At 40.5% G+C, this 13,465-nt stretch overlaps 1 protein-coding gene across 7 annotated transcripts in view; it reads right to left on the reverse strand.

The window, feature by feature from the left end:
- magi1b (membrane associated guanylate kinase, WW and PDZ domain containing 1b) overlaps window positions 1-13,465 on the reverse strand; it is a 170,755-nt gene that overhangs the window by 57,186 nt on the left and 100,104 nt on the right. For all 7 annotated transcript variants that reach the window (XM_088086521.1, XM_042502614.2, XM_088086511.1 and 4 more), the window contains 2 exons: window positions 4,828-4,947; window positions 84-326 (listed from right to left, as the gene is read on the reverse strand). In XM_088086521.1, coding sequence (XP_087942647.1) covers window positions 84-326; window positions 4,828-4,947 — 363 coding nt within the window. The remainder of the gene's footprint in view (window positions 1-83; window positions 327-4,827; window positions 4,948-13,465) is intronic.

The following is a 13,465-nucleotide window of genomic DNA, read 5'->3' on the forward strand; positions in this document are numbered from 1 at the left end:
AAGACATCCATCGATTCCACTGTCCTCTCATTACCATCAACATGCGTGTCTTTTTCCTCTGGCCTCCTGTCCCTTGTACATACCTGTAAAGCTACTGTTCATGTCAGGAAGGTCCTCGTCGTCCTCCTGCTGCTGCTCTCCAGGCACTATTCCAGCATTGTGCATGTCATTGTAGGACTTGGTGCGTCGGGGAGTAGAGTGCTGCGAGCCCGGCAGGCTATCGCTGAGCCCGTCTGGCAGTGGGGCATCACCGCTGCTACCACTACTGCTAATCACTTTCCCACCGGGGGGCTGCACCGGTGGCTTGGGCGTCCCATAATAGTTACCTAGGCAACGAGAGAAGGAGGCAGGGAAGGGGGGATTAGAAGAAGACAGAGAAAAGAAGGGCATTTCAGCAGGAGGGGTCAAGCGTTGTGTGTGTATGCGAGTGTAGAGTCTTTGTATGCAAATTGAGAGACTGAGTTTAACTGTGGGAAAATGTGAATCTGAGGCAAAGCTAAATTCTTGTTTGACCCAAATAAAGTTCATATCCCTTTGTTTTAACTTACCAAAAACTACTGAATGGTTTACTCAAATTCTGTTTCTCAAACAGGATTCCATCACTTTCACTATTACAACTCAAGTAAGGTTTATATTTTTAAGAGTTGATACCATGAAATGTTTTATATTCAGACACACAGTGGTAGTTTTCCTCCAGTAGTTCATAAAATTATCTGGAGACATTTAGTGAAGCAGTTTGCAGCCAAAATCCAGTGGCAGTGGCAAACTCCAGTGCCACTACCACATCTCAGATAAACTGACAGTTTCAAAGGCGAGAGAACAAAACATGCAGAACTGTTTTTTTTCCCCCAAACTGAGTCATTCTCATCCAGAGTTAGACCAGGCAGACCCAAGGAGACTGAACCATCTTCAGAGCAGAGTATACAACATCTTAATGCGACAGGATGTCATCCAAAATATTAAAGCAATGAAAAAAAGAGTCCTCTTGCCCAGGTGGCAAAATTACAGTCAAAAAAGAAATTGGCAAACTAACTCTTCAAAGGGAAATAGACTTTTTTCCCAGCAGACATTTTTTGGCAAGTCTTAGCAGGAAAGGTGTAATTGATAACATTAATAAAATCCGCCATGTCTGCCATGGACAGTGTTTATTAGCAGCTTTCAAAATAGTCCTTGAATGATAAATCCTGTCCTAAAATTCAGCATGGGCCAAAAGTACTAACAAAAATGGTATTATGATTTTACTGTTGAAGACAGGTATATAAGCCTCTATACAGATGATTCATGGTATGAAGTTTACAGTTTCAGTTTCACAACATAAAACCTACAGTCAACCATGACAGAAATATTCAGGTAAATGGTCTTTTTTCATCATCTGTAGTTTATACACCACTACGGTTTATTTCCACACATTAAAGGGAAGCTGACAGTTGGCCGTCTGCCCACGTTTAGCTGATGACAAGTGACCAGGGCCCTCGTCGCTACGGTGTGTCCTGCACCGTTGGCCCTTATCAACCCTCGTCTGTTTTTTCCACGAAATCAGTGGCCGCAGCCAAGGAGCCCGTCAGTAAATTAAATTACTCTGATTGGCCATGCAGCTCAGATGATGTTGATGTTGGCTTGGTGTGTCACAACCTCAAAACTATTTGTTTGGTTATTTTAGTAATTAATCAGTTGTATCCTTACGCATTCAAACACAACAAAAATTTGTGTTAACATCTGAAGCGTCATCTCAAGTCACAAACTGAATTAGGTAAAGTGTTAACTGAAACATCACCCAAGTTTTTACTGACTAAACACAGCCCCGCAGTTGCAAGCCAATGCTGCCTTTGGATGCTCCAGAAAATATTTGAATTGTGAGTTGAGCACACTTGCCAGATACATCCTCCCTCCAATTTACTGTCATCCCTTCCCTTTCTAGAGCCTGCGTTGTGCTGCCTGTTCAAGAAGGGAATGTTGCGTTGCTACGATCAAGAATGGAGGGATAGAGTTGCCGCACCTCTACCTGCAGTGGAGGTAGTAACAACGCCAATTAAGACGTTTTGATAAAATATTACGCATGTGACGTAGATTTTAAAAGGAAGCTAGCAGCAGTTAGCAAATAACTCAAAGAAAAAGAACAACAATCGACAATGTCTGTAAATTGGAGCAATAATTAAGTCTGGGAGCTCCTTACTGTCAAAGCAAAGGACAAGATCGGGCACCATAAAACAGGGTCGGTAAATGATTGTTATTGCCATGTTATGCTATTGTTATTGTTTAGAAAGCGCTGTCCGACACATACTTAAAATATCACAATAAAGGCTGACACTTTTCTGTTACACATCATGTCTGTTACGCCTCTTTTGCTTCCAGGACGTTTGCATGCTATCTAAAATCAATCCAATGGGTGGAATTATGCTGGCAAAGTTTAGCTGGCTCAGGCTTTGGCAGTCTGACATCATGTCACCTGACGAGTTTCTTTAAAGCTCATCAAAGCCCTTAAAGTGACAGCAAGAAATTTGAAAGGTTCTGATTTCCTTTGTATGGTCATCAGTGGAAATGAGTGAGCTAGTTCCTAAACAGAAGTCCTTCGGCCTTGTCTGCTTTTCCTAGCTTGTTATCAGAGGGAAATCCATCGCTTTGCAACAGTGAACAAGCTCAGTGGACACAGCAGACAATTAAACACTATCTGACTGAACAGAGGTTTTACATGCTAGTGTTGTTGTTTACAGTGCTTCCAGTTTGTCAGACGTGACTTTGGTTTATCAGCACACTGTTGTATGCTGCAGGTGACACACACTTTGTGTCATGATCACTGAAATTAATTTTTTTGGCTTTGTTGTAAAGAGCGGTTTTTCAAAACGTTTTCAGTTCCTTACAGCACTGACTTTTATTTAGCCTTCTGTTTTGTTTGTTTGTTTGTTTTCTCTATGGCCGGCATGTGGGAATAATATTGCATTTTCTTCTCCAAAAAGTACTAAATGGAAAATGCATTTGTTTAGATGCTACAGTTTATCCTGCTGTGCGGTGTAGCATGTAAGAAAATGCATTTTTACTGGTGGAAACTTGTTTTGTACAGATTAATAATTTTGATTTAATTTGAATGTCTAATGTGTTTTACAGAAGCATCAGGAACAATCTCTGTATAAAGTTTATACCCTGTATGAAGTCAAATGTTGGTAGGCATGGTGATCGCTGGGCTTGGAATTGATTATTAAAACCTTCCAAGGTCAGACAACCCACACATGACAACTTTTTTCACCAACATCATTATGTAGACTTTTTGAGTTTTGGCAGCTAGAACGAAGCAAATACTTGAGAACTGGGTAAATATAAAGGACAACAATCTGCATTATAGGTAGTCTGTGATTACGATGGTGTAGCAAGGCAGCTGTCAATCACTTATAACCCAAAAGCCTTCAACCTGACCTACAAGGTTTACACACAGTTGGCAACACAAATCGCATCAACCAAACACTAGCACTGGCATCTGCCCAGTGCCTCTATATATCCAACACTCGCTGCATCAAAATTTCATGAGCATGTCTTTGTGATGTTGCTTAAATGAAACACAAAGCATATCAAGTCTGTCAGAAACCTTTCAACCTTAAAACTAAATCTCCTCGTCTACTTTAGCTCGTGTTTTCCAATATGTCTAAGAGCTACTTTCAATAACCCCCCAAACAGGAGGTAAACATGTTGGGGGGGGGGGCAGGCTGACCTAAATTAAAGGTGGACAGAGTAATAGCAATTGCAGTGCACACAAGAAAGCAAGAGAATTTAATTTTTTCTTTCGTAGAAAAATCCTGCTGTATTACACTATGGCGTACTAAGGTGACTATCTGCTCAGAAAGTACATCCGTCGTTCTGTAAAGGATTTTTGTTAATGTGAATGTCGATGCAACCAGAATCTAGAGTGAATAGTGTGCTCTTTGACTCAAAGGGACTGACACCAAAACTTGACTCTGGCGGGGGCGGGCATGTTTTGAATGCTGGTTGGAGACAGTGAGGAGACATGCTTCCCTCCTGCTGTGCTAACAGGTGCACCTGTCCAGAAGCAGGCTGATTGGCTTGGACAGGGACACAACATGCCTGCTTGCTGACGATGTACCATAAGTGGGCGAGTTTACGCATTGGCTGGAGGGACAGAGGGACTTGGTTATTTTCTGCCATACAAGCTTGAACACCTGTCCAAAGTCAGGTTCAATGCCATTTGACAGTTAAGACAAAAACAGGGAGAGTTGTGTCTGAGAATTCCTACATACAGCTACAAATATCCAGTGCATGCGTCATAGAAGGATTAAGAGCGTTTGAATGAAAGTATGCAACTGTGCCCCACTGCATCTGTATGTTCGCAAGCTAACAATGAAGCCAACAAGTTTTCATTGTCACGTTATCTTCAATTATATCCTTGATTACTCAATAAGTTGTTTGGTCTAAAAATATAAGAAAATGGCAAATATTGAAATTCAGTGTTTCCCAAAGCCTAAAATGAAATTTCTTATTTTGTCCACAAGCCAAATATATTCAGTTGACTGTCATAGCGAAGTGAAGAAACCAGAAAATATTCACATTTTAGAAGCTGGAATCAGAGAATTTTGACCTCTTCTACTTAAATGGACTAATTCATTATCAGTGTAGTTCGCAATTAATTCAAAAGCTAAGTGACAACTATTTCATTAATCAACTTACCCTTGCAGCCCTAGCCAGCAAGTTTTGGTTAAATCAACACTGATATTTATTATCCTAGATGTCCTTGGTATCCGAAAACTAGAAAACCCCTGCAAGTTTCAATCTGTACAAGTTACACACAATACACCCAACCAAATGTGTGATTTTGAAATTTACCGTCATATGTTCCTATCTCCAACAGGGTCCCACTCTTCTCCAACTCCAGAAAGTCCTCCACTGAGAGGAAGTTGTAGTCCACACCAGGAACTTCTCCTTCACGTGGGGCGCGAGTTGTACCTGGACAATGAATCAGAGACAGGGTGGGGGTTAGTTAACTACAATTAACATCAAGGAATATAGCTAAAGATTTTAGTCACAGCTGGTGTGTAATAATTCAGTGGAAACACTGCTTCCATCTTCATTTTTTGTACTGACTCAGTTTTTTTATGTCACTGTATGTGAAAACTGATTTTTCAGCCATCTATCTTCAGCCATCTTGCGTATACTTTCCAAATTTCCAGGCTTAAAGGTAAATGCGACAGGGGAGACAAAGTGTCTCTGAGATTTACAATGCTATGAGCGGTTTTTAATACTGGTAGATAAAAACCACATCCCAAAGGGGACATGCTCCATTGTTTGTTACAATCTTTTTTCACACTAAGGTAGAGCGCGAGGTATCGTAGTAGCACCTTAGTGGGATCCTGCCATATGTGTGTGTGTGTGTGAATGTGTGTGTGGTTTGGCATGTAGCCTTTGAGATTCTAGCACTTGTCTTTAATGACTGCTGACAGTTGGCCAGTGTGGTGTCAATGGTAAACAGCTATACAGCTGAGACAATACTGAGGTGACAACACTGCAAATGATTTTTGTGTAGAGGGGACCTATTGTGCTCATTTTCAGGTTCACAGTTGTAATTTGGGTTTCTACTTGAACACGTTAACATGATTTCCTGTTCAAACACACTATATTTTCCTCATACTGGCTGTGCTGGAACTGTATTCTCACTCTATCTGAAACTCTTAATTTTAAGTCCGCCCTCCGAAAAAGTCCAAACTGCTCTGATTGGTCAGTGTTTCTGAGTCTTCCTTAACATGGTGTCTCTGCACCAACAGTGTAGCTGGGGAATGACTGTAACGGAGAACGTTAGAAACTGAGAAATTAACAACATCAGCAACCAATATTGCATTTTCCCCGACGACAGCATGTAGTTTTGTATATCAGTGCAGGCTACATAATGTAAACACTTGTAGCAGCATGCCTGGAGCAGATGATGGTACAGAGTAAAGATTTCTTCACAAGCTGATGTCAGCTTGTAGCCAAAGCAGAAAAAAAGTATTCAGAGCTGTTTGAAGCCTCAGGTTTTTGCTCACATTAATTACTTTTTCAAATATTAACCTCATTATTTGAAACTTTGGTCACGTTTGATCTGAACATCCGACACTGTAAAATTATATATATGACAGAAAATAAGGATGCTTTTCCTTATTTTCTGTCATATATATAATTTAGGTCCCCTTTAAAGCAGTCTGCTTTTTTTTTTTTTGCTTGCCTCACTGGTGCATATTTCCACAATACTGTCTGACAAAGTTCTCTGGCTAGGTGTTTCACTCTCTACTGCATTTTTTTGTATCCCATTACAGAAAAAACCTACTCTGTCAGTGGCTTGAAAAATGGAATAAATGTAAGCATACAGACAGTGCTCATGGCAAATAATATTTCTCATTTTGCTCTGACAGACATCTGTTTGCCGACAACAGAGGTGCTTTCCCATTTTTGCTTCCTTCCCTTCCCTTCCCTTCCCTCTCTTCCATCTCTCAATCTATCTGTCTTATCACCCAATCACTCTGTCTCCAGTGGGTTGGTAAGCAATAAGCAGGTAAAAATAGATGTGTGGGGATAGGGGGAGAGGCTCCCACTGCAGCCATGTTTAGTGACACTGGTGATAAATCACAGATGTGCAGATCCTAACCTAAGCAGGCACGCATTACACTCAGGCAAGCATACAGTACATGTAGAAAAGCATGCATGTTGTCTGAAGTAGGGCTGCTTGATTATAAAAAAAAATCATAATCCTAAATATTTTGGTCAGCATTGAGATCAAGATTATTTCAATAAATATTTTACTGGTGGAAAGATGGTCTGTACATAAAAATAGGCTGTCTATACTGAAGAAAGACTTTTGACATTGGCGCTATATGACCAAAAAATCCAAAGAAAATTTGGTTTGGCTCAAGAGGAAGAAAACCTACAACTACCAGAATGCACTGTGCTGCAACCCGACCAATAAACACTCCCACTGGTGGATGATGTAATGTGAGTTGCCCATCCAAAAACAATATGGCATCTGGATGGCCGCAATTTTTGTATTAAAGTAAAACATGAGGCAAAAATATGTTTTATTGTTTGATCACAGTTTGGTTTGAGTTTGAGAGGAAGAAGAGAATTTTTCGCCAGTACGTGTAGAAAAGATGGAGGTTCATCATGGTTCATTTCTCATACCTCCCACATTATAAAGCTGGTTGAAAATGGCAGCTATATCCCTTACAAACAATTAACCTACCCACTGACTTTGGAAACATAACATAATTATTTTTAAGTATTTAAAAAAAAAAACATGGCATTTTAGAAATTGATTTTCTCAAACTTGCAATGAAATTCAACTGATAAGCAAATAAAAAATAAATGTAAAGAAATAGATAAAATAAATTACATGATATAATATCTTAATATAAATACAGCATCTTGCGCTTTCTGCATTAGAATTTTGGATTGCAATTACTGTGAGCAGCATGCATGAATGAATCACCAAATAAAATATTGCAAACAAATTTCTCGCTTTTTCCGTTATAGTCTGAATACCTTGCTCAGGTAGTCTCCTGTGACTTTGTTGAAATAGAATCACTAAAAAGGTCTGAAAAGATGCTAAATCTAATGGGAAAGTCACCAAGTTGCAACACTGACCACCGCTTAGGAGAGGGGCGTGCTGGATTTAACAAAATACAAAACGGGAGCATCATTGTGAGACGGAATACTGCACAATAATCGTTTTATCTCAATTATCTTGTTTTTATAATCATTTGAAGCCAAAATGGTAAGTCAAAATTAAATTCGACTAATAGCCAAGCCCTAGCTTGAAGACATTAACTCTGTCACACAAATTGATCACCCAGCTTCCACAACCCCTACCTGTATATCCTATTACACTGTCTCTATTGTAAAGGGCACACTGAAAGGGCATATCTTCCTCTTCATCATACACACTTTCCCACGCATAAACTTCCAAACTCCACTATTTGTGACCAGATACTTGTGCGGTAAGAGGAAATTGATCTAAAGTTAAACAAATCCCATCTGAAGTCCATCAAACAAACAGTCAGTCCGCTCATTCCCAGGCACTGAGTCCTTTACAGAACGTCAACCTTGGAGAGTCCTCAGCCAAGCCCGAGTGTTCAGCCGACTGTCAGTTCACTTCCCACACAAAAGTGGCCATTGATTGGACTCTATTTAGATGCTGCTGCTCCTAGAAAACCAAATAGGAAGTGGAATTGTGACCAGTGTTTCAAAAGGGATAGAAAGGCAGAGCCTTGGCTCAGAGCCAGGGATGAGACACTGTCATCGCTATAGGCCTAATTAATTCAATACTGCCTCCCACAATAGCTCCATTGACCAAAGCTGTGAAATAGAGTGAAAAGGAGAGACATGTTTGGACTAAGAGTCATGCATAGAGACTCCTGCCCAGAGTTGGATTTGGGTAAGCGAAATGACAACTTAAATACAGAGAAAGAGAGAGAAGGAGCGAGCTAAGAGTTAGCATAATCCAGCTACTGGCACATACAATAAAGCCTTGGAGATTTGCTGTGAGGGTGTTCGTCTACTGCTAGCTGGCTCATGGTTTAACAGCTTCAGCATCTTCACCAGCTGAAATGGGTGGGTGGGCGTTGTAAAAAAAAAACAACAACAATATAATAAAAAAAACTTTCATCATTAGCAATTCAAGAGGATGATAAAGGAAACACATGTTAAGATATTGGCAGTTGTACTGTAGTGCAGCGAGCTCAAAGCCACTACTGCTGTATCAAAACAAATGCATGTATGCCCCATAAAAACCCACAGAAAATGTACTGTAATCTGTAAATTTATAACACACAAATATAAATGCTCTGGGACTGAATCTTTCAAAAAAAAACAACAACAAAGAAACAAAAAAGAAGGGAAGTATTTTTTTTTGTCTTCATGCATATTGCCACTGGGTCTCTGCTGTTGCTAGGGACAACCCAGGAAGGATAGGAGAGTGAGAGAGCGAGAGATGTGGGGAGGTAACGTGGGGAAGTTTGTCCTCCAGTGATGACGCAGTCCTCTACACAGTTTCCTCTGGCTTCGCAACTCCCTTTTCACTTCCACGACAGAAATATGAAGTACCACAGTGGTATGACTCAAAGGCCTGGCCCGTATGAGAAAGCATAAATGATGCATGTGCAAGAAAAATGAGAGTGGGGGAAGGCTGGAAAGAACAGAGAGATATTGATTGAGAATAAAATTGGAGAGAAGTGAGAAGGAGTGAAAAAACACTCACAGTCACAATTACATGGACTGCAACGACCTCAGTTGAAATAAGTTTACAGTAAACTGTTGACAAAGGTGGCTTACAGGGCCGGGCAACAAAAGGTGACACTTTAAAAGCAGCGACCAAATTGTTTACCATTAGTTTACCTTGAGTATTCAACCTCAAACCTCATCTTTCTTTTGTGTTGCCACCGTAATGTACTTAAACCTAACCTTTTACCAAGTCTGTAAAACACTGTCCTTCAAGGCATTCTTTGTTTCAGTGTCAGTCATTCATTTCCTCTGTACACGTTCTCAACTACTGCAGAGTTGTTCATACATTATCAAGCAGATAGCTACAAGAATACAAAAACACTGCAGCAGATACATTACAAAGATGAACATATTTACATTTTACAATTTTAGCTCTGTGCCTGTAAAATTGTCTGCTCTAAGAACACACCAAAATTAAAGCTTCTGCTCCTTTTTCTAATAGATTTTCCCACCAAAATGATTTATGTGAGTTTCTTAAACGCTGGAAAACCAATTAAAAACAGGAGATAGTCATTTACAAGGCTCTGCAGCAGACAAGTCTTTCAGTTTGTTTTGTTCTTTGGTGTGTCACCTTCAACATGAAGGACAGGCTGGGAAACAGGTGAGTAAACAGTAGAAAGCAGCATGGAGGCCAGTGAAAAATGTGACAATGGTTACTTTTTTTAAAAAAAATAACTGTTACATAATCAGGCTCTCTCTAAAACTCAGGCAGACTAAATCTGGGATGATGCTCAAGCACTGCTCAGATGGAAACGGTTGGTATTTTGTGGTGGCACGTTGTTGCATTATATTTCCATCACTGACAATTGGTGCAAATCCGTGCTGAAACCTATAAATACCCGTGACTACTGCAGAATCATTTGTCCCACTAAATACTAAAGCCAGATGTTAGTGGGTGTTCGTGAGTTTTTGTCCAATGGAAAAGGGGCTTAACACGCCACATTTCCAATCAATCCCTTCATAACAATATTGGACTAAAAGCAGCAAAAACTTGGCAAGCATCAAACATTACACGCCCTTACAAAGGCAGTATCTTCATAGGCATTATTTTATATTAAATCACAATGCATTGTGCAGGCGTTCACATTATTGTGTCCACCCACTTTACACCGCACAGAAAAATATTCAAAGCTCATGTTTGCTGTCAGCGCCATTGCAAATGTTAACTAGCAAGCCAATTAGTCGAGCATTATTTGATTCTCTGTAGAGGGGCAAGAGACAGTTGGGAGCCAGAGTGCAATAACTCTACTGCTGAACAAAAGAGAGCATTATGGGAAACTGTCATGTGTGTAGAATACTAATATGGCATATGCCAAAACTTAAAATTTAAAAATGTGCTGGCTAAAGATCAGAATGCTGTTGGGTTGAAGCCTCAAAACACTAGAAAATGATCTGAACACTAGAGATATAAATGTAATATCTTTATTCATACTGGATGAGGTGTGACTACATGAATGTAAAGCAGGGTGCTTCTGAAAAACAGCATGTATGTCCTTCTATATATCAGCAGATAATGAATGACTACTTTGTGTACATGATATTTTAGATTTATGTTCGAACATACGGACCTCTGATCATCGGTTCTGTCCTCTTATCTCTACGTCTGTGATCTTGCCTGTCCCTTCAGTCAGACGAGGGCATAATGCTGAGCCACCGCTTCCCTCTGGCAATCCAGCAGAGGGTTGACTCAGATACCAACAGTCACAGAGGGGTGCTATGGCTTGTGTGTTTGTGAATGGCAAACATGCTTTGGCTTGTAATACCACAAAAAGGGGTTGGGGAGGAAACACCTCCTGTTATAATCAGCAGCTGTTCCACCCCCTGCCAGCCAGCAGATACACATGTACATGTACACACACATTCACACACACATACACACACACACACACACAAACTCACACTCACACCCATTGACAATGAGGAGGAGGTGCATGGCCGCCAAATGGCATGGTCTGGGGCTAAACGGGAGCTGTGGGTGGAGGGTAATCACTTAATGGAGCTTTATGCACCCATCTCCCCTGCAACACACACACACACACACACACACACACACACACACACACACACATACACACACACACAGTTTCATTATCATAACAGCCACAGTGGGAGAACTGCCCCGTCTATGCTGTGAACCACCTATGGTGACCAGATTAGACCCCCACAATGTGGACAGCAACTTAAGGCTCATTTATTTATAGCTGAATACGCAGAGCCGATGTAGAATACAGAAGTGGCCTAAGCCGTTGTTCATCTATGTATACTTGTGCAGGGGTGTGTCTGCAGCTCTGCATTGCTCTGCAATTATACCGCAAAAACAATGGTTGGTTATTTTTATGCCAGTATTTTGAGTCTTTGTGAAGTGAAGTGCAGTAAAGTTTGATTAATACAACTAACATGCTTAAAAAAACACTGAAAAAATGCATGATTTAACATTCAGCAAATGTAAAAAAGTTTCAGTTCCAACTCACAAGATTACAAGACAAAAAAATTAGAAGTGTTTGCTTGGCATGTTTTCCCCACAAATAAAGCATGCTAACATTGTAGCTTATGTCAACGGTATCTGACATTGCATAAATTAGCCAAGTGGCTTGCGAACTTTTCTTCTACTCATATCATATTATTTTATGGGGGATATATTGAATCCCCAAGTGACTGTTTTGTTTTTATTTAGGGAAAAAAAAGTTGATAAAATCCACTAATGGTTTTCAGTTTACAAAAGTTTACAAAAAAAATATATATTCTCCTGCACCGCAGTTACATTTCTGGGGAGGAGTACATCAGGCTATGGGTTAAATCTGCATAGGGCAACTACGCAGAGCCTATGCAGATTTAACGTAGATAAACTGGGCTATATTGCTCAGCACCACCACACTGTATCTACAGTTACTCGACCCTAAATAGTCATATTGTAGTTTGGGCTAACCACATTAAAGCCATAACATGAAAGGGAACTATGGAGTGGACCCTGTTACCATTACTACAACTCATATTAATTGTTTCTCCCCACCTTCTGAAAGTGTTGCCATACCGATGTTGTTTATGTAATTTAATAATTAAACAGATATTATTGCTTCTCCTTTGTTCTCAAAATCTTTCCCATTGTTTGGTCTGACATTTAGATATTCAAGCATTATTGCCGCTAAAATAGACACTTGGCCAGTGGGATATAGCTTTGAATGAGTCCCCAGCAGCACAGTGAGAGTTCGGGCACTTTTATACTGACCACAGCACTATAGAAAAATAACACAAGCATTGTTGTAGGTGTGTTGTTACAGGGTGCTTAGAAAAGTTCATCAGGGCAGCAAGCATGTTCTCCCATGTCTCAAAGCTTGTAATGCAAAATTAGCACAATGCTACAAGTATTTGGGTAAAATGTTTAATGCTTTTGCTAAACCAAAAGGATAAGAGTCTCAACAATTACTGCCTTGTTTCTCTCACAGTAGTCAGGGCAAACTGCTTGAAGCGACTTGTCCTGGACCACAAGACAAGAGCTGAAATTCAGTCTGTCCGTCTTTAGCTTTGTCAGCTAAGTCGTAACTCTGCACAGTCAAGTCAGGGTCCCCATCAACAGTTAACAACACACTGAGTGCAGGGATGCATGCTGAGTTCACTTCTCTGCATGCCGTGACTGGCATCATCAGTGGTGGTGGAAAGGTGCAAAGATGATTTGTTTCTTAAGTTGATTAAAACAAAACAGGGGACAATAGAATTCAACAAGGCCCATCTTGACCAACCCCACTGGATATCAGCATGACTGCAGTTGAAAAACTCTGAAGTACTTAAATACTGAGAACCTTACCTAGACCCTTACATCCCATCCTTCCTAACTAATATGGTCCAAAGGCTCAAATTCTTGCAGCAACTGAGACAGGCAAGACTTCCAACCTTGATCTTGTCTACATTGTACAGAGGCACCATTAAAAATGCACTAGCTAAATATCTGGTAATGGCCTGCAACTCTTCTGACCTAAGGTCACACCTGCACATAGCAGGGACAACAGCAAACATCATTCAGACTTCTCTGCATCCACAAAAAAAGCTTCCTGTTTTATCAAGGATCCCTCTAATCCTTCCCATAATGTATCTATTCCTCTTCCATCTTCTTGGAGGATCCATCGCCCCCCAGCGAGAACAGCAGGGCAGAGAAACAGCGTCTATCCCCATGGCTGTTAAGCTTCTGAACTCACTGACCTCCTAATCAACTGCTTTCCTGGCA

The sequence above is a fragment of the Plectropomus leopardus genome, chromosome 2 (genome assembly GCF_026936395.1).
Source record: "Plectropomus leopardus strain MGB_pleo_1.0 chromosome 2, ASM2693639v1, whole genome shotgun sequence".
Lineage (NCBI taxonomy): Eukaryota > Metazoa > Chordata > Actinopteri > Perciformes > Serranidae > Plectropomus > Plectropomus leopardus.